The sequence below is a fragment of the Mixophyes fleayi genome, chromosome 8 (assembly GCF_038048845.1).
Source record: "Mixophyes fleayi isolate aMixFle1 chromosome 8, aMixFle1.hap1, whole genome shotgun sequence".
In the NCBI taxonomy this organism is placed as follows: domain Eukaryota; kingdom Metazoa; phylum Chordata; class Amphibia; order Anura; family Limnodynastidae; genus Mixophyes; species Mixophyes fleayi.
The window spans coordinates 22,361,873-22,386,648 of NC_134409.1; the positions used below are offsets into that span (position 1 = coordinate 22,361,873).

General features: G+C 45.4%; 1 protein-coding gene across 1 annotated transcript; it reads left to right on the forward strand.

The window, feature by feature from the left end:
• Positions 1-76: 76 nt before the first annotated feature.
• On the forward strand, positions 77-24,563 carry RNF11 (ring finger protein 11). The gene is made up of 3 exons (XM_075182060.1): positions 77-445; positions 16,424-16,593; positions 22,956-24,563. The coding sequence occupies exons 1-3, from the start codon at positions 323-325 to the stop codon at positions 23,125-23,127; spliced, it is 465 nt and encodes a 154-aa protein (XP_075038161.1). The 5' UTR covers positions 77-322; the 3' UTR covers positions 23,128-24,563.
• The last annotated feature ends 213 nt before the right edge of the window (positions 24,564-24,776 follow it).

The window sequence follows — 24,776 nt, forward strand, 5'->3', positions numbered from 1 at the left end:
CCAGACACCAGCACAGGGGCGTGGCCTCTCGGCTGGCGGTGACGTCACGCCGCCCTCCTTCCAGACACAAGCACAGGGGCGTGGTCTCCCGGCTGGCGGTGACGTCACGCCGTGTCTGGGAGCGCAGAGCTCAGTAATGGCGGCCGGGGACAGAGGGTGACCGGTCCGGGGAAAGCTCCGTAACGCCCGGGATCCGGATCACTTACCGCAGACGGCACGGACCGGGAGGGGATCTTTGCGGCAGCCCCCTGTACGGACCAGGTATCGGGCGGGGACCGCAGACCCCGGGTTACCCCCAGTGACACAGACTCCGGGCGGAGAGATGGGCAACTGCTTAAAGTCTCCGACCTCGGATGACATCTCCCTGCTGCACGAATCCCAGTCTGACCGAGCAAGTTATGGGGATGGGCCTGAGGGGGACCAGGAGCCACCGCCCCCGTATCAGGTAATGTCACCTATGTGCCCAACATGTACGTCCTGGGGAGGGTGATGTACCCCTAGCATGCTGTGTCTGTGTGTGTGTGTGTGTGTGTGTGTGTGTATGTATATATATATATATACACACACACACACACACACACACAATGTGCCCACTATGTATGTCACCTGGGGGAGGGTGACCCTCGTATGTGTATATATATATATATATATATATATATATATATATATATATATATATATATATACACACACACACACACACACAATGTGCCCACCATGTATGTCACCTGGGGGAGGGTGATGTACCTTGTAGTGTGTGTGTGTATGTGTGTATATATATATATATATATATATATATATATATATCCACCATGTATGTCACCTCGTGACCATATCCATGTAGTGTGTGTATATCAGGGTACTCTCTACCCATGTAGTATAGGGCACCTGTGTGCCTAATTTTATGTGCTAGGTGTGTGACAGGGATACCTTGTTATTTCTGTTATCTGATTTTATCCATGTCACCTATATAGGTATAACTGGGTGTTTGTGTGCTGTATATGTTGCCTATATGGATAATTGTTTACCTGTTACCTCTGTAACAGATTTTATATGTCACCTGTACATCTATACCTGGGTGTTACTTCCTGCATACGTCACGCTGCATTCATTGTTTTGGTATTTGTCTGCTATGTACCTGATATGTGCTGTATAAATATGTTATTCTTACCTATTGTGTTGTCATCTCTTGTATATGGACTGTGTATCTCCCATACCTGCTTTACAATCTATGTTGTGTGTTCTCAGCTGGCTCTTTGACCTTTTGTAGGAAAACATTCCCAGAGTTGTGTATCCTGGGCCTATCAATGTTCAGTAAAGATTTCAGTTACCAATATGTATGTGTGGAGCTTTTTTCATCCATCCCAGGTGACAGCTGCTGCAGAACATCTTGAGACAATGAATTGCCGGTCCTAGTTATTTAGTGACCATGTGAGGATAGACTGTAATACTGTAACCATCTTGACTTTGTTCCTTTTTTATTTATAACTTTTTCTGTTATAGTGAAGCTGTTGTTTGACAGTAATTTGCCCCAATGATATTTCTTTTGCAAAATAGTTTTAGAAGTGCCCCTTAACATGTGCACCTTGTCCTTGGCAGCATAAAAGAACACCAATCATATAATGCAAGTTTCATTATATACAGAAAATATTTGTAAAATTCACAGATATATTGACAAGTTTCCAAAGTTGTTTTGGAACTGAAGACATTTAACAAACATCATTGCAGGAAACCTTAAATGACAGATGAGTGAAATGTTTTCGGTAAGATAAATAACAATATGGCATAGTAAGTCACAAATCTTAATCATAGTATTTCAAAGGATACCTGTGTTTGTAATTATTTAATAAACATAGATTTACTTAATGGAGCTCATTATTAAAATGTCCATATGGATCAACCAGTGTTTGGATACCCTTTGACCCCCGGTCAAAGGGTGTCCATGCACTGGTTGATCCAACAATCTGATCTATATTCCAGTTTGGCCACACCTGTCCGCTGATGACCGTACGCGGTCAGATCATGGTCATCACCTGACCACTTTTGATGACGGTCTCAATTGGCTTTGGGTAGTTTCTGATCAGGATCGGTGGTAATGTTTGGCCTATGCACACCATTTGTGGCAGTTAGGTCTCAAACCAACAGATGACGGCTTATATGGGCACCAGTGTTCTCCCCAGAAAATGCTGCTATCCTGGTGACATTAAGAAGCAGCCAGGTTGGGGCAGTGTAATAATTTGCAGTAATAATGACGAAAAATATTGGAGGTTATTGCCAACATTTATATTATTTGTAAAGAATTGCGGTTATTGCCCACTTGCTGACTGGACTCTTATATTTCTTTAGAATTAATTAATTTTTTAATGCCTCCCTGCTGAGTGTCTGCCTGCCATGACTGGTGGTCAGTGTTCTAACACAGTGCTCACGCATTGCCTATAATAGGAGGAACAATGGTTTGTCCTATTATAATAAAGCGCAACGGAATATGTTGGCGCTATGTAAATAAATGATGATGATTATAATAGCACTCAAACTCGAAAAGCTGGGTGGCAAGTAAAAATAGCTGGATGGAGCACCTGGGAAATAGGTCCTGGGAAGAACACTGGACACATTAATGCAAGCCAAACTTACGCTATCAAATGGCTGACTACCATTTGTGTTACCCTGTTACTGAATATTCATTTATTTTATTCTTCATCTGACTGTTTTTGACTGTGTAAAATCTGCCAGCTCTGCAAATTGAAAAGTAAATATCATACATGGTGCGTGACTTTCATTCCCCTCTGTGTCACTGGCAAACAGCGGCGCACTGTGTTGTGATGAATGGGCCACACACCTCCTTCTGCTTTCTATAAGTCCCTTGTCTTAGGGTGCTGGACCTCATATATTTGTATCACATGTAACCGTGTAAAACGCCGGGCATAAGATCACTTCTGTTTTTATTCACGGTTTGAGATTTTGCCTGGTCATCTTTTGCATGATGTCAGGGAAATGGAAAGCTATTTATTAACCCTTGACAGGTGGGTCAAGGATGAACGGCTTCAATAACTTGCTACTTTTCAGGAATTGAAGCGGTTAAAGTTTTTTTATTAAATTTTTTTTTTTTTGCCTGCATGCTTTTTTAGTGATGTCATCTCCCCCCCCAAGGACACTAATCAGAAGTTCTGCAGTTCCCTGGCACTGGATAGGCTGATTAGAGATAATTTGTGTTTTCTGTGATCTGCTAACACATTAGTCAGCTGGGAGTTGACCCCGAGGTCAGCATGTCTCCTGTGTTTGGGTGCAGAGCTGGGGCCTAGCAGTAGCTCTCTGTAGTTTCCTTTGTTATGTTGGAGATGGTGAGCTCATGGTCTGCAGTCTCGCCCTCTTTCTTTTTCAATTGCAGACATAACTTTCCTGGAACGCAGCTGCTCAGTTATTGACCCCCTGATTTTACTTCAAACAAAACAAAAAGTACTTTAGCTGGATAACTCGTTTTGCAGTGATGATTTCTCTTTGAATAATACATAGGGTTTTCTATTCTTGACCTTTATTTATTTAACAGTGCTGTATCAGATGCTCTGTTTTCCATTGTTGGTTTTTAAAAGCGCAGATCATGACCTGTAAGCCTGGTACTGATGAAGGGTGGCGGTATATACATGTCGGAATGCAGGACTTGGTCAGCACGTTTCCTTTGTGAATTGTTTCGCTGGTACAGAGGCCTAGTCTGTACTTCATAGGAGGAGACAAAGGGATTTCAAGAGGTCTCTTTGTGATCAGCTCTGAAAACTGAACAAAGGCAGTTTCACAGTCCATGTGCATTTCACTGGCCGTGCATTTATATTTTTGATTCATTCGCACGTCGGGGCCACTAAATTGTGCAGCGTTTTACATGATATCACTTGCTGGCAATTATTTTATTTTTATATTGGCCACATACTGGCTAGGCTTTGTGTCCTTTTAGTGGCTTTACCAACAGGAAATCTGCCAGACATAGGAAAGAAATCTCCCACCTCATTCACAGCTTTCTCCAATATCTCAAATTCGGTAATGCCCCTGAAGCTTATATATAGGTATTCGGGGGGCTCAATTGGCTGCGTTACTACTAAATGTAACGTGGCTTGTGCGCTATTAGTTACTGCGGTAATAGTGTTCATTATTACCGTTAGTATGGTAATCTTTAATGTTGATTTTTGCTAGAAATCTGGGTTCAAATTACTGTATTAACTGTAGTAGAGCGCACTATTACCGTAGTAATGGTGCGCAGGCCGCATTACTTTCGTCAGTCACATGGCCAGTTGAATTTCCCTCTAGGTGTACTATTTTAAAGCTGGGACCATATAATTATATATGGTATAATAGACCCTATACTGTAAATCACAAGGATATTTGAAGTCAGCGTACAGTCCTTTACCATATAAAGGCGCAAGGCTGCAGTGTGAGACCCTTTGTAAAGGTCACAGAAATTACAGTAATGTTCTTAATATATGTGTAGTGGGGAGGGGGTGTATTCTTTATAATAAAACATTTTCTGAATAAACAATGAAGTGACCTCATAACTCGGCCTGGACATACTTACTCACACACTAGTAGGCAGGACCAGGAGCCAGTTATTTTATAATTAACAATAATGAGCCGCTCATAAACTATTGGGGGTGGAGTTAGGCTCATTGTCGGGTAGTATCATACCTTACGATGATCAGCAAATGATGTGGTAAACAGGCCAAATGACTAACATATTATATATAGCCTGTGCCCAGCGTAGTTTGCTACGACATGCTGTGCCCAGCGCATAACTAGTCTGTGCCTCCAAAAATAATTATATGCTAAACTCTGCCTTCACAAAACCCACCTGTATATATACATACATACATACATACATACCCAAACATCACATCTATATGCGCTTGTTAAACATTTCATCCCACAACCATGGGCATTAACATGCAGTTGCCCCACCTTCCCTGTACTTCTATAGCAGCCTCCACTGTTCTGGGATGACTTTCCACTAGATATTGGAACCAGGCTGCAGGGATTCGCATTCATTCAGCCACAAGAGCATTAGTGAGGTCGGGCATTGATCGATGATTGGATGATGAGGCCTAGATTGCAGTCAGCGTTCCAATTCATCCCATAGGTGTTTGATGAAGTTGAGGTCAGGTCTCAGTGAAGTCAAGTTGTTTCACATCGAACTCTGGAAACCATTTTTTGACGAACTTCTCGTTGTGCATGCGATATTGTGGCACTGAAACAGAAAAAGGGTCTTCCCTAAACTGTTGCCACAAAGTTGGAAGCACTTAATTCTCTAGAATGTCATTGTATGCTGTAGCATTAAGTTTTCCCTTCTCTGGACCCAGGACGAACCAGGAAAATCAACCCCACACCATTATTTTACCTCCACCAAACTTTACAGTTGGCAGTACGTATTTAGGTATGAAGCATTCTTTTGACTTCCGTCAAAACCCTCATTGGTCAGTAAGACTAACAGATTGGGAAGTGTGATTTGTCGCTCCAGAGTCCAATGGCAGTGTACTTTACACCACTCCAGTTAACCCATTCTACTGCTGATGTTTGACTATGGAGATTGCATGGCTGTGTGCTTGATTTTACGCACCTGCTTACATTGGATGTTGCTGAAATGACCGAGCACACTAATTCACAGGGATCCACATACTTTTGGCCATGTAGTGTATATACTCTCATTAGATACGCCTGTACACCTGCTCGTTAATGCAAATATTTAACCGGCTAAGCAAATGGTAACACAAAGCATGCAGACATGGTCAAGAGGTTCAGGTGTTGTTGAGACCAAACACCAGATGGTAAAAAAAAATTGTGATCTAAGTGTCTTTGATCATGTAATGATTGCTGGTGCCAGACGGTTTTGAATATCTCAGAAACAGGGATTTTCCCATATCCCACATTTCACGTTTATACCAATCCCAGTGTGTAAACTTATTCCTAAACATCTGTGTATATTTGCCAAGTGACCATTTGTTTTTACATTTCAAGCAATATAGATTTAAAAAATTAAATTCATTTTCATGTATATTGTATCTTATTGCGTTTAATTGAGCTGTTTGTACCCCTTAATCCATTTAATGTACCTCCTGGTGGTCAGGAATCCTTTCTGTCTATTCCATTGAAGTCTATGACCGATATATAATTCCACCCGCAACCACTCGGCACAATGTCAGCTTCCAGTTACTTTACGCTATCTAAATATTAATAGACCTACCAGTCCCTGTATTGAATAACCTTTCTAATCTCACAAACTGAAACTATAGGGTAGATTTCTTGGGTATGTTAAATGGAAATTCTGTCCTATGTAGATCTAAATTCTCTGCATCTACTGTACCCGCGGTGCCTTATTTTTTTTTGTTTTCCTGAACATCAAGTTGCAGAATTATCAAGAAGAAGATGGATGTATGAGCACATGTATTATTCAGCGCTCCATGCAAGAAAGGTCCCAGAGCGTGCAGTGAGGAGAGCTAGATGGTGACACTGGCAGGACATAGACCTGGGCATGAAAACTGCACGTGTACAGTTGGTGGCATCACGTGGGCCCCACTAACCTGTATAACTTTTACAATAGGTGCTGGCATTCTAGCCTAGAGCACTTGAAAATTCCAGTACAGTTGGGGCTAGAACCACCATGAAACACCCATAAGTCATGAAAGAATCGGCAGTAACAGCCTGTTCTGCAGGAGAAACACCCAGTTTACACATTCAAGGTGTCTGGGGGGTTCGTGTTTGGACATTGATATACGCTTTGCTGCAGGCTCATTGGAGCCTGTACCTTTTAGCTTATAGAATTCATCACGACGGCGGTAAACCTGACTGTAAATAACAAGCGGGTGCATATTGAAGGAAAGCGGACGCACTGCTTTAAAAACAAACAGAAGAATTCTGTCTCCTGACATTTTAAGCAGCATTAACTGCCGGGAGAACAAAGCTGGAATTGCAGCTATCATATCACTGCTCTTTGTGATCACACTCCCGCTTTGGATACATGAAGTACAGAATCTGCTTTGTTTCGGTTGCAGCCAAAGCCTCAGTGTATACTGAGCACATGTTTACCTATGAGGGTCGTGATCTTTAACTGTAATTCCAGCTTTTTTTCATCTTACAATGTCTAATGATTTTTGTTTGAAGTGTAGCATGCTGTGTAAGTGTCGTGCAGTTGTGAAGATCTAACGTTGACACTAATAGTCTGAGTAAAAGCCAAATTGCTCTGTACAGTTAAAACGCACAACTTTCTTGATATACAGCTGTAAGAGTCTCTTAGGATCCACGTGAGTATGCTCCTATTTGTCTAGCACTGCCATATTATGAAGCGCTGTACAGAGAATATTTGTCTTTCACATTAGTCCCTGCCCCATTGGAGCTTACACTTTAAATTCCCTACCACACACACTAGGTGATTAGCCAGCAGCAAATTTACCTACTAGTACAGTGTTGGCTAACCTGTGACACTCCAGGTGTTGTAAAACTACAAGTCCCAGCATTCCCTTCCAGCAATAAGCTGCTATATATTGGCAAAGCATGCTGGGACTTGTAGTTTCACAACACCTGGAGTGTCACAGGTTAGCCAACATTGTACTAGTATGTCTTTGGAGTGTGGGAGGAAACCCACGGGAGAACATACAAACTGTACACATATAGAGTCCAGGTCAGGAATCATGCTTGTGAGTTATGAGGCAGCAATGCTAACCACTGTGCCACAGTGCTGCCCTCCAGTATATGGGCCGTTCACACGATCACAATATTTAATATTTCATACATATCCCGAAGGTCACTAAATTCATGCAGACATGTACAATGCTGACTATACAAGGGGCTAGAAGATATTGACACACAGTGAATAGAACTTGTGCTTATTTATATGCTGTCTGTTCGAGTGTGTAGATGACAGGTCTGTTATACGTGTAGGAGCCATTACTGACATTTGGGTGCTCTACAAGACTTGTTCAGATCCCTTTTCATACAGTGAGGTCAGGACATACTGATGTGAAGCCCTTGGTGCTCTACAATTAGCTGATCTCTATGGTAACTGTGCCAACCGCCACAATAATGTCTGAAAAGGCAACGCAACAAGTATTCCGTGAAGAATACGCAGCATATTGTTTAGGTGTGAAGAGATAAGAGCACCATAGAGTATAATTAGTGTGACATCGCAGTAATAAACGCACTCTCTGTAGTGAATGGCGAGTGTCCATTCATTACATGGAGTACGCGTTTACCTTGCTGATCAGTTATTGTCCCATTCATGTTCTATCACAACTTCTCCCTGTGCTGTGAATGGCGGATGTTGTGTAAACCTGTTTTGGCAGCTTGTTCATGTGGCTCAGTAGGTACACATCTCACTGTCAGTATTCATAGTCTTCAAGATTAGGTCACTCTCACCTCCTTCTGTTTCTGGATTTGTGCCAGTCAAACAAATGTTAGTTGTGTTCTCTAGTGCATTATGCTGTTCAGCAGCACCTATCTGACCAACATTGCTTCTTATGTTGTTGTGCCGTTTGTTCTAAACATGTGCCTTGTGTATATATCGATGCCACGTACCCAGATGAGCCCAGGTAATGGTAACAGTAGCTCAATGTCTATATTGTCTAGTTTCTGACGACATCCAGGCCATATGTCCTCCTATTGGGCAAACTCTGCATTTCATGTATTATTTAGAAACCTATAGAAATAATAATGTTACCAAGCTTTGATATCCTAGCATGCACATAGCATTAGGTGATTACACTGTCCAGTGTGTCTTTATCAATGCACACCCAGGGTTAAAGGAGAGTCCCCGCTATGTAAGATGTGTTCTTCTGCCCAATGCCCTGTGACGTGCGGCTAGGCCTGTTCCCCGCCGTGTTCAAGGTGCACTAAGAAGGTTGGTTTGGATCTTTGTTTAAAGAGCCCTTTTATTCCATTCATGAGCTCATACTGAACACGTGACAACAGAGACCGTACAGTCACTACTATACAACAAGAATTGTTCCTGTGGAAAGTCTGGGAAACTGCTGATTTATACAAAATGTCTATAAGATATCTTGGCAAAATATCTGTAGGGAAAAGACCTGGATGATTGTTTTGCTTAGAACTGTGTATATAGATACTTTAACTTTTGAATATTAGAAGTAGCATTTATTTATGCTTTATTATAGCAGGACTTTTTAGGATCTCCCATCTTTACTGCCAAGTGCATTAGGAGTGTAACTATCTCCTGAGTATTGAGGAATGCGCTTTGTTTTTATCTACTCTCCACTCATGTATTCTAATGCAGCACTACCATGTAGAGGGCTTTCACAAAGATTAGGGGCTAGATTTACTAAGCTGCGGGTTTGAAAAAGTGAGGATGTTGCCTATAGCAACCAATCAGATTCTAGCTATCATTTTGTAGAAGGTACTTAATAAATGACAGCTAGAATCTGATTGGTTGCTATAGGCAACATCCCCACTTTTTCAAACCCGCAGCTTAGTAAATCTAGCCCTAGGTGGAAGATTGGGTGTAACCCGGCACTGCTGCAAAGTGGATGTAAAAATATAACGTGAGAATTGTATGTCTTTTGTTAGAGGCAGTGCTAAGCCCATAACTGTGCTCTTGGTGTAACCTTCATATATCGCACAGTCAGCAGAAACTGCTATTGCATAAAAGCTCATTTTATTGGCATATAACCTTAATCCCCCTGCTGTAGGTTACATGCAATTCTGTGGTATTACATACGGAGAGCACCTAGTAACCGAGCTTTAAATACTAATGTGTCAGGATCTGATGGAAAGATGGCATGCTTTTATTTTCGTTTGCCATTCCATTAATGGCAAATAATCTGTCTTCAGGATAAATGTAATGAAGAGGTGGCGCTTTAAATATAAAAATAACCATAAAACATACTGGTATTTATATGGTAGACACAAACACCATTAGAGCTCTAGTACCTCATTTGGTTGCTCCATGACTATATAACATGGCATTTATAACCATATTGTTACAGAAGTAGTTTATAACAGTATAAACATTACTGCATAATTTTGTGTACTGAGGGCTTAATTCATACTTGCCAACTTTTCGTTGTTTGCTTCAGGGAGATCCTGGGGGAGGTGGGCGTGTGGGGACGGGGCTTGACGAATTGCATCATTTTGGCACCACCCCTAAACGATTGTCACAATTTCGGCCAATTACGGAAGGGGGCGGGGCTAAGATGACACACTATTTGCATAATTAAGCCCCACCCCCACCACTTATCTATTGCGGGGGCGAGAACCGGGAGGTCGCCCAGAAATGCGGGAGTCTCCCGGACATTCCAGGAGAGTAGGCAACTATGTGTTAAAGAAAAGCAGCTAATGAATCTCTAGAGACTGAAGTGTCATTTACATTTTTGTCTCCACTACTGAAGTCATGTTGCCTTACCTGTCAGTCTTTGATTAAATCTTGGTCTCCATGAAAATGGCCACCTCCATATGCATCAATACATGGACATAGGACACAATTTCTGAACTGTGTCATCATGCCACAGATGGAGAAGCCAACCACGTCTTGTACTGGCTCAGCATCAGGGAGAATGCCAGACTCTTCAGGGAGTGAGGGAGATCACCCCCATTTCAGGGAGTCTCCCTGACATTCAGGGAGAGTTGGCAAGTATGATTTAATGTCTTCAGGTTTCTGGGTTTTTTCCTATATACAATTGTGGCTGATATGAAATATATCATCAAACCGTTGTATACTAACCTGCGCTGCGTCCACCAGCTCAACTATGGACGCAACTTGTTGCGTTCTTGGCCTGTCCAGTATTATAAGCGTCTGTCTTATTAATGAATTGTATGTGCTTGAAAACCCACTGTTCTGAGTAAGCTCTACAAATGTAGGTTATTACAGAGCAATGGGCTGTGGCTGTTACCTTGCACCCCTCTATCTCAAGAGGTAGAATCCATTCCTGCAGCTTAACGCTGACAATCAGATCAGTAAATGTGTTTACTGTACACAGTGTGTTTAGTGTAAAGGAAGATGAAAGACTACACAGCTAGTTATGGGTGGCCGAATCATGTCATTTTGCAAGGTCAAAATAATCTTATTCCTCGAGTTAGAGTCAAGAAGTAAATGACACCATAACGTAACCATCTCAGTCATGTGTGTTTTAGGAGAAAACAATGTTTGGTCTGGTGAGGTTAGTTTAAACCGTAAATTGTGGCATCCATATTCTCAGCACACTCAGGGGCTATAAAAGTGTATCGTAACCAGATAATGGTAATGGGCAAACCCCTCTTAGTGGAAAGTACCTTGGTTTTCAGAATAAGTCATTCAGTAGTTAGTGCTGTGCCAATTGTATCTTTTTTTTTTTTTTTTTAATATCTGTCATTATCATCATCACCATTTATTTATATAGCACCACTAATTCCGAAGCGCTGTACAGAGAACTCACATCAGTCCCTGCCCCATTGGGACTTAAATTCCCTAACACACAGACACACAGACTAGGATCAATTTGATAGCAGCCAGTTAACCTATCAGTATGTTTTTGGAGTGCGGGAGGAAACTGGAGCACCCGAAGGAAACCCACGCAAACACAGGGAGAACATACAAACTCCTCACAGATGAGGCCATGGTAGGAGATCCAACTCATGACCCCAGTGCTGTAAACCACTGAACCACTGTTCTACCCATAATACAATGACTGCTCCTTGTTACACTGGCTCAGACATAATTTAATTGTATACATAGATGCATGTACATATACTGACTAGAGGCACGCTCCTCTGTAGAGCAGGTAACAGAATGGTATCCGGCCATAGAAAGTGACACTATGGCTACAACGCCCTGGCAGCTAGGAGCCCCCAGCAACAGACAGATCTCCTTGCAGTCTCTCTTCCTATTCTGGCTCCTCCCAATTCTCCACATGGTTCATTTCAGGCAGACAGAGATTATCTCCGCTGCGGCATCTTTTCACTTTTTTATACACTGCTGGAGTTTCTAACAAGTAATGTTCCCCGTGTCTGGACTGGGATTTGATTTATTTGATTTTTTTTTTTTTTTCAGGAGTACTGAGCTCTGTAATCTCTCACTAATCTTTATCCCTAGGATTACCACAGAGATCGGCTGTCCACAACTGATTGACCTCTTTTTCCAGTGCCACCTAGTCGGCCTGTTTGCCATTGAATGTTTATATTTAGACCCCATTAATGATTTGGGCAGGCTCACTTCTACCTACACCAAGTGCTGGTGAAGCTTGAATGTTCAATACCTTGTATTTCATTAGGAACTACTTCATCCATGATGGGTTTATTGGCTTGAAGAAAACATAATTTGGAAATCGATACAGTGAAATTGGCACTAGCTGGTGATCTAGATTAATATACATGGTTGGCATTGAGTCATTGCAGTATCCTTACTTATAGGTGGGGTATAGTGCTAAAGTTCTGTAGTACAGGACGTCTCAGGTGGCTGTGATTTTACATGTACATGTAGAACGTGAGAAACCTTCTGGTCACCGTGATAAAAGTAAAACAATAGTTATTTTTTAATTCCTGACAGCATACATTACAATGCTTATGTAATAAGGCAGCAGAAATGCTAAGTGCAGACCTGTTCATATACCTTTTGGCAGCTAGAACAGTTCAGTCATCTTGTTAATTAATTTTGAAGTTGGGGAAAGCAAATTGTGTTCTTAAGGGGCACAAGAGGTGACATTGGCATCTGATCTCTGTGAAAGCTTTGTGGATGCAGCAGCGTCTTGGCAGAGAGTCTGATTAGTAATTGTGTTGCCTCCATCATTTCTCCTGAAGTGGAGAAATCTGAACCAAAATCATAAATGGTGTTTTTAAAGGGCATCAAAACCTAAAGTACAAGTTTATTTCATATGGAAATGCGTTTTATATGTTCTACCAGCACATGTATGTACCTGTGTCATGTGTATTGTCATCTAGCTGAAAGCAAGTCTTGTCCAGTCTGTTATGTTAATACAAACAGTAAATATTGTGCTTAGATCTATGTGTGTGTGTGTATATAAATAACGTTTAACTTTCAGTGTTTTCTGTTTAATGTGAGTGTTCTAGTTGTATCCTGGTGATTTGCATACAACTATTATAAGGGAGCACTGTGTGGGCTTCTGCACCAGCGCTCTAAGCACTTCTTACTGTGGATTAGGGTGTAGTGTTTTGTGCAGTAAATCCAGCCACAGTACTTTTTGCTTTTCCCCTAATTATACAACTTGGCACTCATACATTGTGGGTTGTAAAAGGCGGTGGTTTAGGATTAGACACTGTAGTGAGCCGTTTTTCTCTCCTGCTTTTTAATGTACTTTGGGTATCATTCTTTTTAAAAAGTAAAGTGACTAATTATTAAATATTACATTTATTAAATTTAAAATATTCTACTTTCTTGAACATATGTAATGTATATGATTTATGTTATCTTATTTTATTTTTATAAAGTGCTAGAATAAGCATTGTATCTTTAAATATTTCCAGTTGACTAAAAGAGAACATAAAAAGGCGCTGATGGGTAATCCTACCCGCTCAGCAAGTGACCTAAGCTCTTCACAGTGCAATCGGAAATCCATGGATGTGTAGTTTGTCTAATGTGGGTGTAGCTGTTATATAGCCAATAAGGGATATATAAAAGAGGATGTCCGTTCTAGTCAACTCCTTCCTGTTGTATCTGATTATTATTCAATGCAGCGACTATTATAGTGACCCCTATAATATAGGGGGCATTCTAGTGGCCTCTGTACAATGCAGACCTTCCCAAATCTCTAGTGGGTGACCCCAATGCATACCTGGTCCTCCAGCAGTCCCATGCTATCTCTCAGTGCGCAGTCCTACCCAGTAGACCAGCACTCTGATGGGTAGTTCCAGCAGTGCTATAAGCCGCCTACATGGTATGGCAGAAGCCGTAGTACCTCTGCAGCCACACAGCTCACAGATGCCGATGTCAGGCAGAGGATGATCCCCAGCTGCTTCATTTGTATTTACAATGAAGCACACAGGCAATTGCCGGAGAGCCACCTCTGCCAGGTTCACGGCTTCTAGGTGCTACCCAATTCGGAATGGATCTCGGCTGCCAGGAGTGGCCATGACCTGTGTATCCGCAGCCTCTCCCTGTTGTTTTTCCTCTGCATCGTTCCTCTATTTCACAGACTCTCCAGGGGCCTCCTATTGCTGTTAACAGCTTTTTGCACATGAGCTGAGACAACTCCTTACGGATAGAAGTAGAGCAGAGAGAGGTAGAGCACTGAAGCAAGGTATGATGGGATGTGTAGGGCACTGTGTGACACAGGCTACAGTGTCCAGTGATGGAAGCATTACCCCATGAGGTGACTGTAAACCCTGGGTGGTGTTTAGGATATAATTAGAACTATCTGAAATGCTGAAGAATACTCCTTTTCCTTATTGTCTTTCTCTAGGATCTCTATAGCTATATCTCACGCCCTTACCACTACGACAGCGGACCCTTTAAAGTGGTAAAATATTCCTGGGGGCTTCGCAACATTTTTTACAGTCAAATGAGCTTTCACTTCTGGAGGCAGAAGCCTGTTTTGTTGCACATGTGTCAGCAGTCTGGTGATTTAATGGTGTAAGACGGCAGCAACTGGCATGGCCTCAGGAGACAGCTGGCCTGGGAGGGGACGCTCTTGTCTGGCACATTAAATCTTAAGCCTGGGCAGCCGGGCCCGGGCCAGCTCAGACTCCTGAGATAACTGGATGTGCCAGACCTCTCCATCCAACTCCAGCCAAAGCCCTGACATGAAGACACACAAAAATAATCGATTCCAGTTAAATAAACTAATTAGTGGCCGTGTGAAAATGTTGTCATCCACTTTTACTTTGGTTTGAATAACCACTGAGCTGTTCATCATGAAGTGATGGAGACAATGTGTTCAGTGGCGAGCCTGTGTATGAGACATTGTGATTGTACTTTGCCAGGACAGGGTACGTTCAGCGGCACCACTCGGCTCTTCTTTCTGGGTCAGCAGTAAGTTGGTGTACATCGGATCAGACAAGACTGTCTTGGAATTGAATGGACTGTGTGTGGGCAGACTGCTGCTTTTAGCAGCTGGTTAGCTGAAAAATGTTATCCAAAGATTTGGAAACCCCTAGCACCCCCCCCCTCCCCCCCTTTCTTATTTTGAGAATAACGTTTTGAATCAGCTTTATACATTACCTAATACACCCCTTTCATAATACCCTCTTCCTGACCATCAGTGGAGAGTGTCTTTCGGTTTACAAAAACCAGCCCCCTCTGGGTCATGCAGCATTCCCCAGTCTGCTTTGTGTGGAAATGTCTGTTACAAACTCCCTATCTAATTAATTTGAGATGTCCGGTAGATATGGCTAAATTGGTGCTTCTCTCGGTGACAAAGGAACCAACCCTACTCTATTTCTCTTCTCTAAAAAAAAATCCATAACAATTTCTATGTGGGTAAAGGGCTTCCTGGATCTTCATTGTCAGCCTTACTTGCTTTTAGTGCCCCACGGATATGTCTTGCATAAATTGAAATTTTTATATAAAGGCCGGTATCTGTCGTAAGTCATCTACAGAGCTGGTGCAGCAGCTTGGCCTGGATCACTTTCCATCAGACAAGAACTTCCAAACCAAAAAGTGTCTGCTGGCACGGTCATATCTCTTTGGGGCTAGTTGCCGAATATCACCGTGTGCGTTGCCACCGTTGCTATTAAGAGGTCTTAGACCTGGATGTAATAACAGAATAAACACACAACCTATGGATAAATGTTATATCTTTGGTTTGTGGGTGGAGATCAGCAGCTGAAACGGAGTAATTCTAGTGCTGAACACAGGAATTCCTGTTACAGCACTCCGCAAAGCTTATTACAATACTTCCCTTTGGGTCTTATGTTGCCATACTTATTTTTTTTTTTTACAATTGATCACGACCGGGGTTATTAATATCATTGACCACTGCACAAGAAATGTGTGGTCCATTCACTGAGTTCTTATGACTGCATAGTGGGGAGATTGGTCTCCATGTATAGTGGTGTCCGGAACTGTCACATGACCTGGGCTATAGAGAAACTGTGACAGGTCTTTACTCAACTGTGAATTTGAACATTATAGCACAGCAGAGAGATTGCTGTATTCATAGGTATAAAGCACCTGGCAAAAGATAATGGTTGTGTCCTTTAAAACATTTTACTGTGGTGCCTCAAATATGATTTGTGCCAAACGTTTCCATGATCCCTTTAGTCTATGGGGTATTTAGAGATTTGTGTATTTTTGGGCTTCCTAAAAGCAGATCTCATTGACCTGTGATTAAGAATACCATTAGAAATTGCATGTAATGTATATAGTAACATTGAGAGCGACTGTTATCAGTGTAAGTGTTCTTGTTACCTGCACACAGTGTCTGGTGTCTCCCATCCTCTATAGATCTCACCGTTGCTGCTTTGTCTTTTTCCTGCATTTGTTTTCTAAAACTGTTTTATTTGTGTATTTCAGGAGCAAGCCCCAGTGCCCGTGTATCACCCAACCCCGAGCCAGACGCGACTAGCTACACAGCTGACCGAAGAGGAGCAGATCAGAATAGCGCAACGGATAGGTCTCATTCAGCACCTGCCTAAGGGGGTGTATGATCCTGGGAGAGATGGTTCAGAGAAGAAGATAAGAGAGTAAGTCTCCTGAGACCTATTCCTGTTTGGTATAGGAAGGGTATATTACATTATATCTATCCCACTAGTCAGCTGCTTTCATGTACCTCTGGAAATATAACCATGATTATAAGGGAAGCAGATATGAGTTTATCCCTCTGTGTACTCTGATGGGTCACCTCTGTTCCTACTAATTAATCTTGTCAGCTACTGTTTGATAAACATACCACAGGATGTAGTGTGTGTGGGGGGGTGATTGGAGGGGGGCTTAATGTACATGATGGGGGTGATTTAGTTGTGATGGGTACCATGATGTTGGCAGTGAGGTAGAGAGCGGAGATGCTGTAATACAAATTTGAATACATTATGTGGACCAAATCAGTCACTACTTAATCTTTAAATGTCAGATGCGTAGTGCAGACCCCCCCCCCCCCCCCTTGCGCCTCGGTTTATGCAGGTGCAACTAGATTTCCACCCGAGAACTTGAGTTTACTTGGCGTGAGATAAAAAAGAGGTGGAGAGAGAGCACTTTTAGGGCTGTTCCTCTATGCAGAAGGAAGCGCAGCTATTTCCTTGCCGCAGAGTAGTAAGTGACACGTGTATCTAGGGCCCTCACTTTCATGATCAATTTAAGCCATAAATAAGAGCAGTGATTTTTATTTATTTCTTTTTTTAATCTAAGTTCTAAAGCGGTTGGTGTTGGTTTTGTGTAAACACTACAAAGTCCAAGTCGTTCAGCGCTGCACATCTGGTGCAAACACAAATGAGATCCATTGTATAGAAACAACCTGGTTTGGTGACATTACTGATCTTTCTTTTGTGAAGCTCAGTTTAGAATTAATTGAAACTGCAACCTAGAATGACACATTCCAGTGTGTTTAGAGACATGATCACTGGTACATACATCTGATCACTGGTAAAGGACAGCGATCAGGAAAAGCCACTAATAGCAGCTTATTTCAATTAGGTTATTTAATATCTGAACAAAATATATTAACCTGTCTTATACCCACAGCAAACTTTCTTTAGACAGACACCACTAACTGCGTTGTGAGAATCCTAGTTAGATTTCTACATACACACATCCTGTGAATATAGGTGGTAATCGCAGATCTTTTAGACTTCCCCATGAAACGCAGACAGACTTCAGCGAGCGCTGGTTACTGCCCACGTGCAATATAAGATCACACAATAGTTATCGTAGTATAAGATGTACACACATATATAGTGACTACATATCACACACAGGTCCCGACCTGAATGTTCCACAACATCAGACAGAATCCGAAGATCCTGATACCGCTGTTATACAGTGGCCTCGTGTACTGCAGATTATGCAGTAATATATAAATCATAATTCTATACATCTAAAGAAGCAGCACAGAACTGCAAAATGCCATCTTTCTTACTTCATAAATTATATTAATTATCCTCTTGTTCCCCAGTTGTTATGGGCACTTCACCAAGGCTGTTTTTTCACCCTACCTGTAGGGAACAGAAGGAGTCTGCAGAAGATGATTGATGCTGTTATGTTATATGTTTAGTACATTGTTATACAGGGGACCCCTTTCTGTTTGTATCAAATGTGACACAAAAATAACTACTTCTATAAAGGGACATACAAGTTGTATTCTGTGCAGGCGTACGTATATCCCCTGCAACCTCTTCTCACAAGTACTAGTCCTCATTGTAGCCCTGATTCCTTCTGACGTGTAAACTAAATGTCATCCATTCTAAATGTAGAAGTTGCATCAAATAGATGTTTTACTACCTTTCTAGTTGTAGCAAAAAGTACATTTTAGTGTCACATCATTATACTACCTGTAACCCAAGATTCCTTAGTTACAGGTGGGGAGGTTTGGTTGCAGTCCAATAAATAAACTTTTACAATGAAGGGTGTGTCTTACAAAATAATATCTCATACTGGTTTCATTACATCAGACATGTCAAACTCAAAACCCCCAGTGGGCCAAATAATCAAAGTCTAAGATTGAGTGAGCTGCAAGAAAAAAAGTCTCTCATGCAACTTTGTAAGGTTTATTATTAACAAAAACAAATATTTAAGTTTTTAATTGATTCTTCCTGATGCTTGACACTGTGCCCTCCATGCCGCTTTTACTTCCCTTCACCTGTCTCTCCTGTTCCACACTGTGCCCTCCATGCCGCTTTTACTCCCCTTCACCTGTCTCCCCCGTTTCACAATGTGCCCTCCATGCTCCCTTTCACCTGTCTCGCACTGTGCCCTCCATGCTCCCTTTCACCTGTCTCCCATGTCTCGCACTGTGCCCTCCATGCTCCCTTTCACCTGTCTCGCGCTGTGCCCTCCATGCGCCCTTTCACCTGTCTCGCGCTGTGCCCTCCATGCGCCCTTTCACCTGTCTCGCGCTGTGCCCTCCATGCGCCCTTTCACCTGTCTCGCGCTGTGCCCTCCATGCGCCCTTTCACCTGTCTCGCGCTGTGCCCTCAATGCGCCCTTTCACCTGTCTCGCGCTGTGCCCTCCATGCGCCCTTTCACCTGTCTCGCGCTGTGCCCTCCATGCGCCCTTTCACCTGTCTCGCGCTGTGCCCTCCATGCGCCCTTTCACCTGTCTTCGCGCTGTGCCCTCCATGCGCCCTTTCACCTGTCTTCGCGCTGTGCCCTCCATGCGCCCTTTCACCTGTCTTCGCGCTGTGCCCTCCATGCGCCCTTTCACCTGTCTTCGCGCTGTGCCCTCCATGCGCCCTTTCACCTGTCTCGCGCTGTGCCCTCCATGCGCCCTTTCACCTGTCTCGCGCTGTGCCCTCCATGCGCCCTTTCACCTGTCTCGCGCTGTGCCCTCCATGCGCCCTTTCACCTGTCTCGCGCTGTGCCCTCCATGCGCCCTTTCACCTGTCTCGCGCTGTGCCCTCCATGCGCCCTTTCACCTGTCTCGCGCTGTGCCCTCCATGCGCCCTTTCACCTGTCTCGCGCTGTGCCCTCCATGCGCCCTTTCACCTGTCTCGCGCTGTGCCCTCCATGCGCCCTTTCACCTGTCTCGCGCTGTGCCCTCCATGCGCCCTTTCACCTGTCTCGCGCTGTGCCCTCCATGCGCCCTTTCACCTGTCTCGCGCTGTGCCCTCCATGCGCCCTTTCACCTGTCTCGCGCTGTGCCCTCCATGCGCCCTTTCACCTGTCTCGCGCTGTGCCCTCCATGCGCCCTTTCACCTGTCTCGCGCTGTGCCCTCCATGCGCCCTTTCACCTGTCTCGCGCTGTGCCCTCCATGCGCCCTTTCACCTGTCTCGCGCTGTGCCCTCCATGCGCCCTTTCACCTGTCTCGCGCTGTGCCCTCCATGCGCCCTTTCACCTGTCTCGCGCTGTGCCCTCCATGCGCCCTTTCACCTGTCTCGCGCTGTGCCCTCCATGCGCCCTTTCACCTGTCTCGCGCTGTGCCCTCCATGCGCCCTTTCACCTGTCTCGCGCTGTGCCCTCCATGCGCCCTTTCACCTGTCTCGCGCTGTGCCCTCCATGCGCCCTTTCACCTGTCTCGCGCTGTGCCCTCCATGCGCCCTTTCACCTGTCTCGCGCTGTGCCCTCCATGCGCCCTTTCACCTGTCTCGCGCTGTGCCCTCCATGCGCCCTTTCACCTGTCTCGCGCTGTGCCCTCCATGCGCCCTTTCACCTGTCTCGCGCTGTGCCCTCCATGCGCCCTTTCACCTGTCTCGCGCTGTGCCCTCCATGCGCCCTTTCACCTGTCTCGCGCTGTGCCCTCCATGCGCCCTTTCACCTGTCTCGCGCTGTGCCCTCCATGCGCCCTTTCACCTGTCTCGCGCTGTGCCCTCCATGCGCCCTTTCACCTGTCTCGCGCTGTGCCCTCCATGCGCCCTTTCACCTGTCTCGCGCTGTGCCCTCCATGCGCCCTTTCACCTGTCTCGCGCTGTGCCCTCCATGCGCCCTTTCACCTGTCTCGCGCTGTGCCCTCCATGCGCCCTTTCACCTGTCTCGCGCTGTGCCCTCCATGCGCCCTTTCACCTGTCTCGCGCTGTGCCCTCCATGCGCCCTTTCACCTGTCTCGCGCTGTGCCCTCCATGCGCCCTTTCACCTGTCTCGCGCTGTGCCCTCCATGCGCCCTTTCACCTGTCTCGCGCTGTGCCCTCCATGCGCCCTTTCACCTGTCTCGCGCTGTGCCCTCCATGCGCCCTTTCACCTGTCTCGCGCTGTGCCCTCCATGCGCCCTTTCACCTGTCTCGCGCTGTGCCCTCCATGCGCCCTTTCACCTGTCTCGCGCTGTGCCCTCCATGCGCCCTTTCACCTGTCTCGCGCTGTGCCCTCCATGCGCCCTTTCACCTGTCTCGCGCTGTGCCCTCCATGCGCCCTTTCACCTGTCTCGCGCTGTGCCCTCCATGCGCCCTTTCACCTGTCTCGCGCTGTGCCCTCCATGCGCCCTTTCACCTGTCTCGCGCTGTGCCCTCCATGCGCCCTTTCACCTGTCTCGCGCTGTGCCCTCCATGCGCCCTTTCACCTGTCTCGCGCTGTGCCCTCCATGCGCCCTTTCACCTGTCTCGCGCTGTGCCCTCCATGCGCCCTTTCACCTGTCTCGCGCTGTGCCCTCCATGCGCCCTTTCACCTGTCTCGCGCTGTGCCCTCCATGCGCCCTTTCACCTGTCTCGCGCTGTGCCCTCCATGCGCCCTTTCACCTGTCTCGCGCTGTGCCCTCCATGCGCCCTTTCACCTGTCTCGCGCTGTGCCCTCCATGCGCCCTTTCACCTGTCTCGCGCTGTGCCCTCCATGCGCCCTTTCACCTGTCTCGCGCTGTGCCCTCCATGCGCCCTTTCACCTGTCTCGCGCTGTGCCCTCCATGCGCCCTTTCACCTGTCTCGCGCTGTGCCCTCCATGCGCCCTTTCACCTGTCTCGCGCTGTGCCCTCCATGCGCCCTTTCACCTGTCTCGCGCTGTGCCCTCCATGCGCCCTTTCACCTGTCTCGCGCTGTGCCCTCCATGCGCCCTTTCACCTGTCTCGCGCTGTGCCCTCCATGCGCCCTTTCACCTGTCTCGCGCTGTGCCCTCCATGCGCCCTTTCACCTGTCTCGCGCTGTGCCCTCCATGCGCCCTTTCACCTGTCTCGCGCTGTGCCCTCCATGCGCCCTTTCACCTGTCTCGCGCTGTGCCCTCCATGCGCCCTTTCACCTGTCTCGCGCTGTGCCCTCCATGCGCCCTTTCACCTGTCTCGCGCTGTGCCCTCCATGCGCCCTTTCACCTGTCTCGCGCTGTGCCCTCCATGCGCCCTTTCACCTGTCTCGCGCTGTGCCCTCCATGCGCCCTTTCACCTGTCTCGCGCTGTGCCCTCCATGCGCCCTTTCACCTGTCTCGCGCTGTGCCCTCCATGCGCCCTTTCACCTGTCTCGCGCTGTGCCCTCCATGCGCCCTTTCACCTGTCTCGCGCTGTGCCCTCCATGCGCCCTTTCACCTGTCTCGCGCTGTGCCCTCCATGCGCCCTTTCACCTGTCTCGCGCTGTGCCCTCCATGCGCCCTTTCACCTGTCTCGCGCTGTGCCCTCCATGCGCCCTTTCACCTGTCTCGCGCTGTGCCCTCCATGCGCCCTTTCACCTGTCTCGCGCTGTGCCCTCCATGCGCCCTTTCACCTGTCTCGCGCTGTGCCCTCCATGCGCCCTTTCACCTGTCTCGCGCTGTGCCCTCCATGCGCCCTTTCACCTGTCTCGCGCTGTGCCCTCCATGCGCCCTTTCACCTGTCTCGCGCTGTGCCCTCCATGCGCCCTTTCACCTGTCTCGCGCTGTGCCCTCCATGCGCCCTTTCACCTGTCTCGCGCTGTGCCCTCCATGCGCCCTTTCACCTGTCTCGCGCTGTGCCCTCCATGCGCCCTTTCACCTGTCTTCGCGCTGTGCGCTCCTCACTGCTAATGTTGGGCGTGATGACGTCACACCCAACATTTAGTGCGAAGAGGGGAGGAGGAGGGCGCAGCTACATCAGATATTTATTTTTATTTATTTTTTCTGGGCCGCAAAAATAGGCGTTTGTACTGCATCCAGGCCGTGAGTTTGACACGTCTGCTTTACATAATACAAGAGGTCTCAGCAAGGTAACAGTGATGAATCATCTTTTGTTTCACTGATCTACATTCTTTCCATGTGCAGCAGTCATTTTGATGGTTCGTTCAGAACATTGAATAATAAACAATATGTATAATGACAATCGGGTTGCAAACTACAAATTGTATTTACTGTTAAATTTCACTTTTAACATGACCTCCTAAACTCAGTACATCACGACATCTCTCTGGTTGTACTATAAAACTGGCCTCTAGGTTTACTCCATGGTGCGTATATCTATAGTCAATCACATGATGAGATATTTACTGACCCCCTCCCAATTTACTGTAATGTGACTAATTGTTGTTCTGTTCACAGATGTGTGATCTGTATGATGGACTTTGTGTATGGTGACCCCATACGGTTTCTCCCCTGCATGCACATTTACCACATGGACTGTATAGACGACTGGCTAATGCGATCCTTCACTTGCCCGTCCTGCATGGAACCAGTGGATGCCGCGCTGCTGTCCTCTTACGAGACTAACTGAACCTTGTCTGGACGTTGGCACACGGGACACGGCTGCTGAGGCCACAGAGCCCCAGCATAGGGATTAGGAGAACGCACACTCATCCTAGGACCTACGTATCTGCTGGCAGACTAGAATAGGGAGGAACCCTATATTACTGCAGACTTTACCCAGGGTTTAAAGCAGCAGCTCCTGCTTAATGGATAATTATCTATTTCTCTTAATGTGCGCAAGAAATTATACTCTGTTTACTTATGTGTTGCTATCATTAGATACAAGGCCTAACTAGTAGGTATATGATGATCATAAATATTTACTTTCCTGCCTTCTAATATCCACTGATCTGCGGCAGTTTCCTCCTTTCCTCTAATAACCTGTTATGTTGTTCCAAGTGAATTTGTGGGGGTCAGTGTCTATAAACGTATGGGGTAGAACCTGGCCTTGCTCTGGACATTGTCTCGGACCTGGACTGGTCACTCCCGGCACTGGTATTTTTGCTGTTTTCCATGTGGACGTTCAGAAGAGGAGCTGCTGATCAATACTCCGTTTCATCTGCACAGCTGGCTTTTCCGGCCGCTAGGTTGTGTGAGAGGATATACTTCCAGAGATTCATAGCCTAAATCATGCTTTACCCCCCCCCAAAATATAGTGGGGGCGTTCCTTCCTCATGCAGACATCCGCCCACCTGGGTCAGGGCACCACCGCTGTGTCATGACAAATCATAGACTTTCACGTTTTAAAGAACTGGCGCACTAGTTTTAACCCCTTGGCTCCCAGAAACGCCCAATGCTGGGCTTCTGGCTCCTCCTAGAGCGGAGGAAATACTTGCACCTTCTATTATTATTATAATTCTTTCCATTGGAAATGGAATTCCACGGCCTTAGGTCTCTGTAAAGAACTCCCGATGTTGCAAGACTGGCTCCTCGCCTGCGCGGCGCTGTGTATGAAGAGCGCTGACGCCAGTTCCGTCTCGCAAGGTAGAATCATGCAGCATTTGAACGTGACACATTAATAAAGTCGGTTGTTTGGTTAAACAGTGAATTCAATGTAAGGACATACATTGCATTTTTTTTTTTTTTTTTGTGTGTGAATATATTAACCCCTCCTATGTCAGAGCCTCTGGTTGCACATAAACACAGGAGGCTGCTGATTTCGAAGGGATTAACTCTCATTTGTGTTACATTTATGTTTATGTAATCACTACAGTATTTTTTTTTTGTCTTCGTTTATTTTGTCTAAACGCAAACTGTATTTTCATCAGCCTTTCAAAGTGGTGTTGCTAGCTCAGCATCAGATTAAAGCTGTGTATTCCTAAAGTTTAAAACCCTGATTTGGCTGTGTTTCAAAATGCTTAATACCCATTACTGAATAGCTTCTGTTCTCAGCAGTTCAGCTCTCCAATCTGAAACTCTGCTGATACATTTGTTACATTGCAATTATATCCTGTTCCATAAGAAGTCCTGATTTGTATTTTATTTGTTTTTACTGTGATTTTTGGGTCTTGCAGGTTGTGTTCTATTTGTTTTCTTCCAGATCTAACAATGAATCACTGATACGATTGGGTTTATTGCTCCTTGAATGCACAGTAAAACTTATAAACCTCATTTTATTTTGTACAGATAATCCTATTTAATTGCATCTTGGTATAATCGGTGGCAGCTGCTTAGCAA

What these genes read in the sequence shown, in the direction of transcription:
- RNF11 (XM_075182060.1), top strand. Translation starts at nt 323, where the DNA reads ATGGGCAACTGCTTAAAGTCTCCGACCTCGGATGACATCTCCCTGCTG. An exon ending in AGCCACCGCCCCCGTATCAG is followed by an intron (nt 446 to 16,423) that starts GTAATGTCACCT and finishes TGTGTATTTCAG; the next exon opens with GAGCAAGCCCCAGTGCCCGT. An exon ending in TCAGAGAAGAAGATAAGAGA is followed by an intron (nt 16,594 to 22,955) that starts GTAAGTCTCCTG and finishes TTCTGTTCACAG; the next exon opens with ATGTGTGATCTGTATGATGG.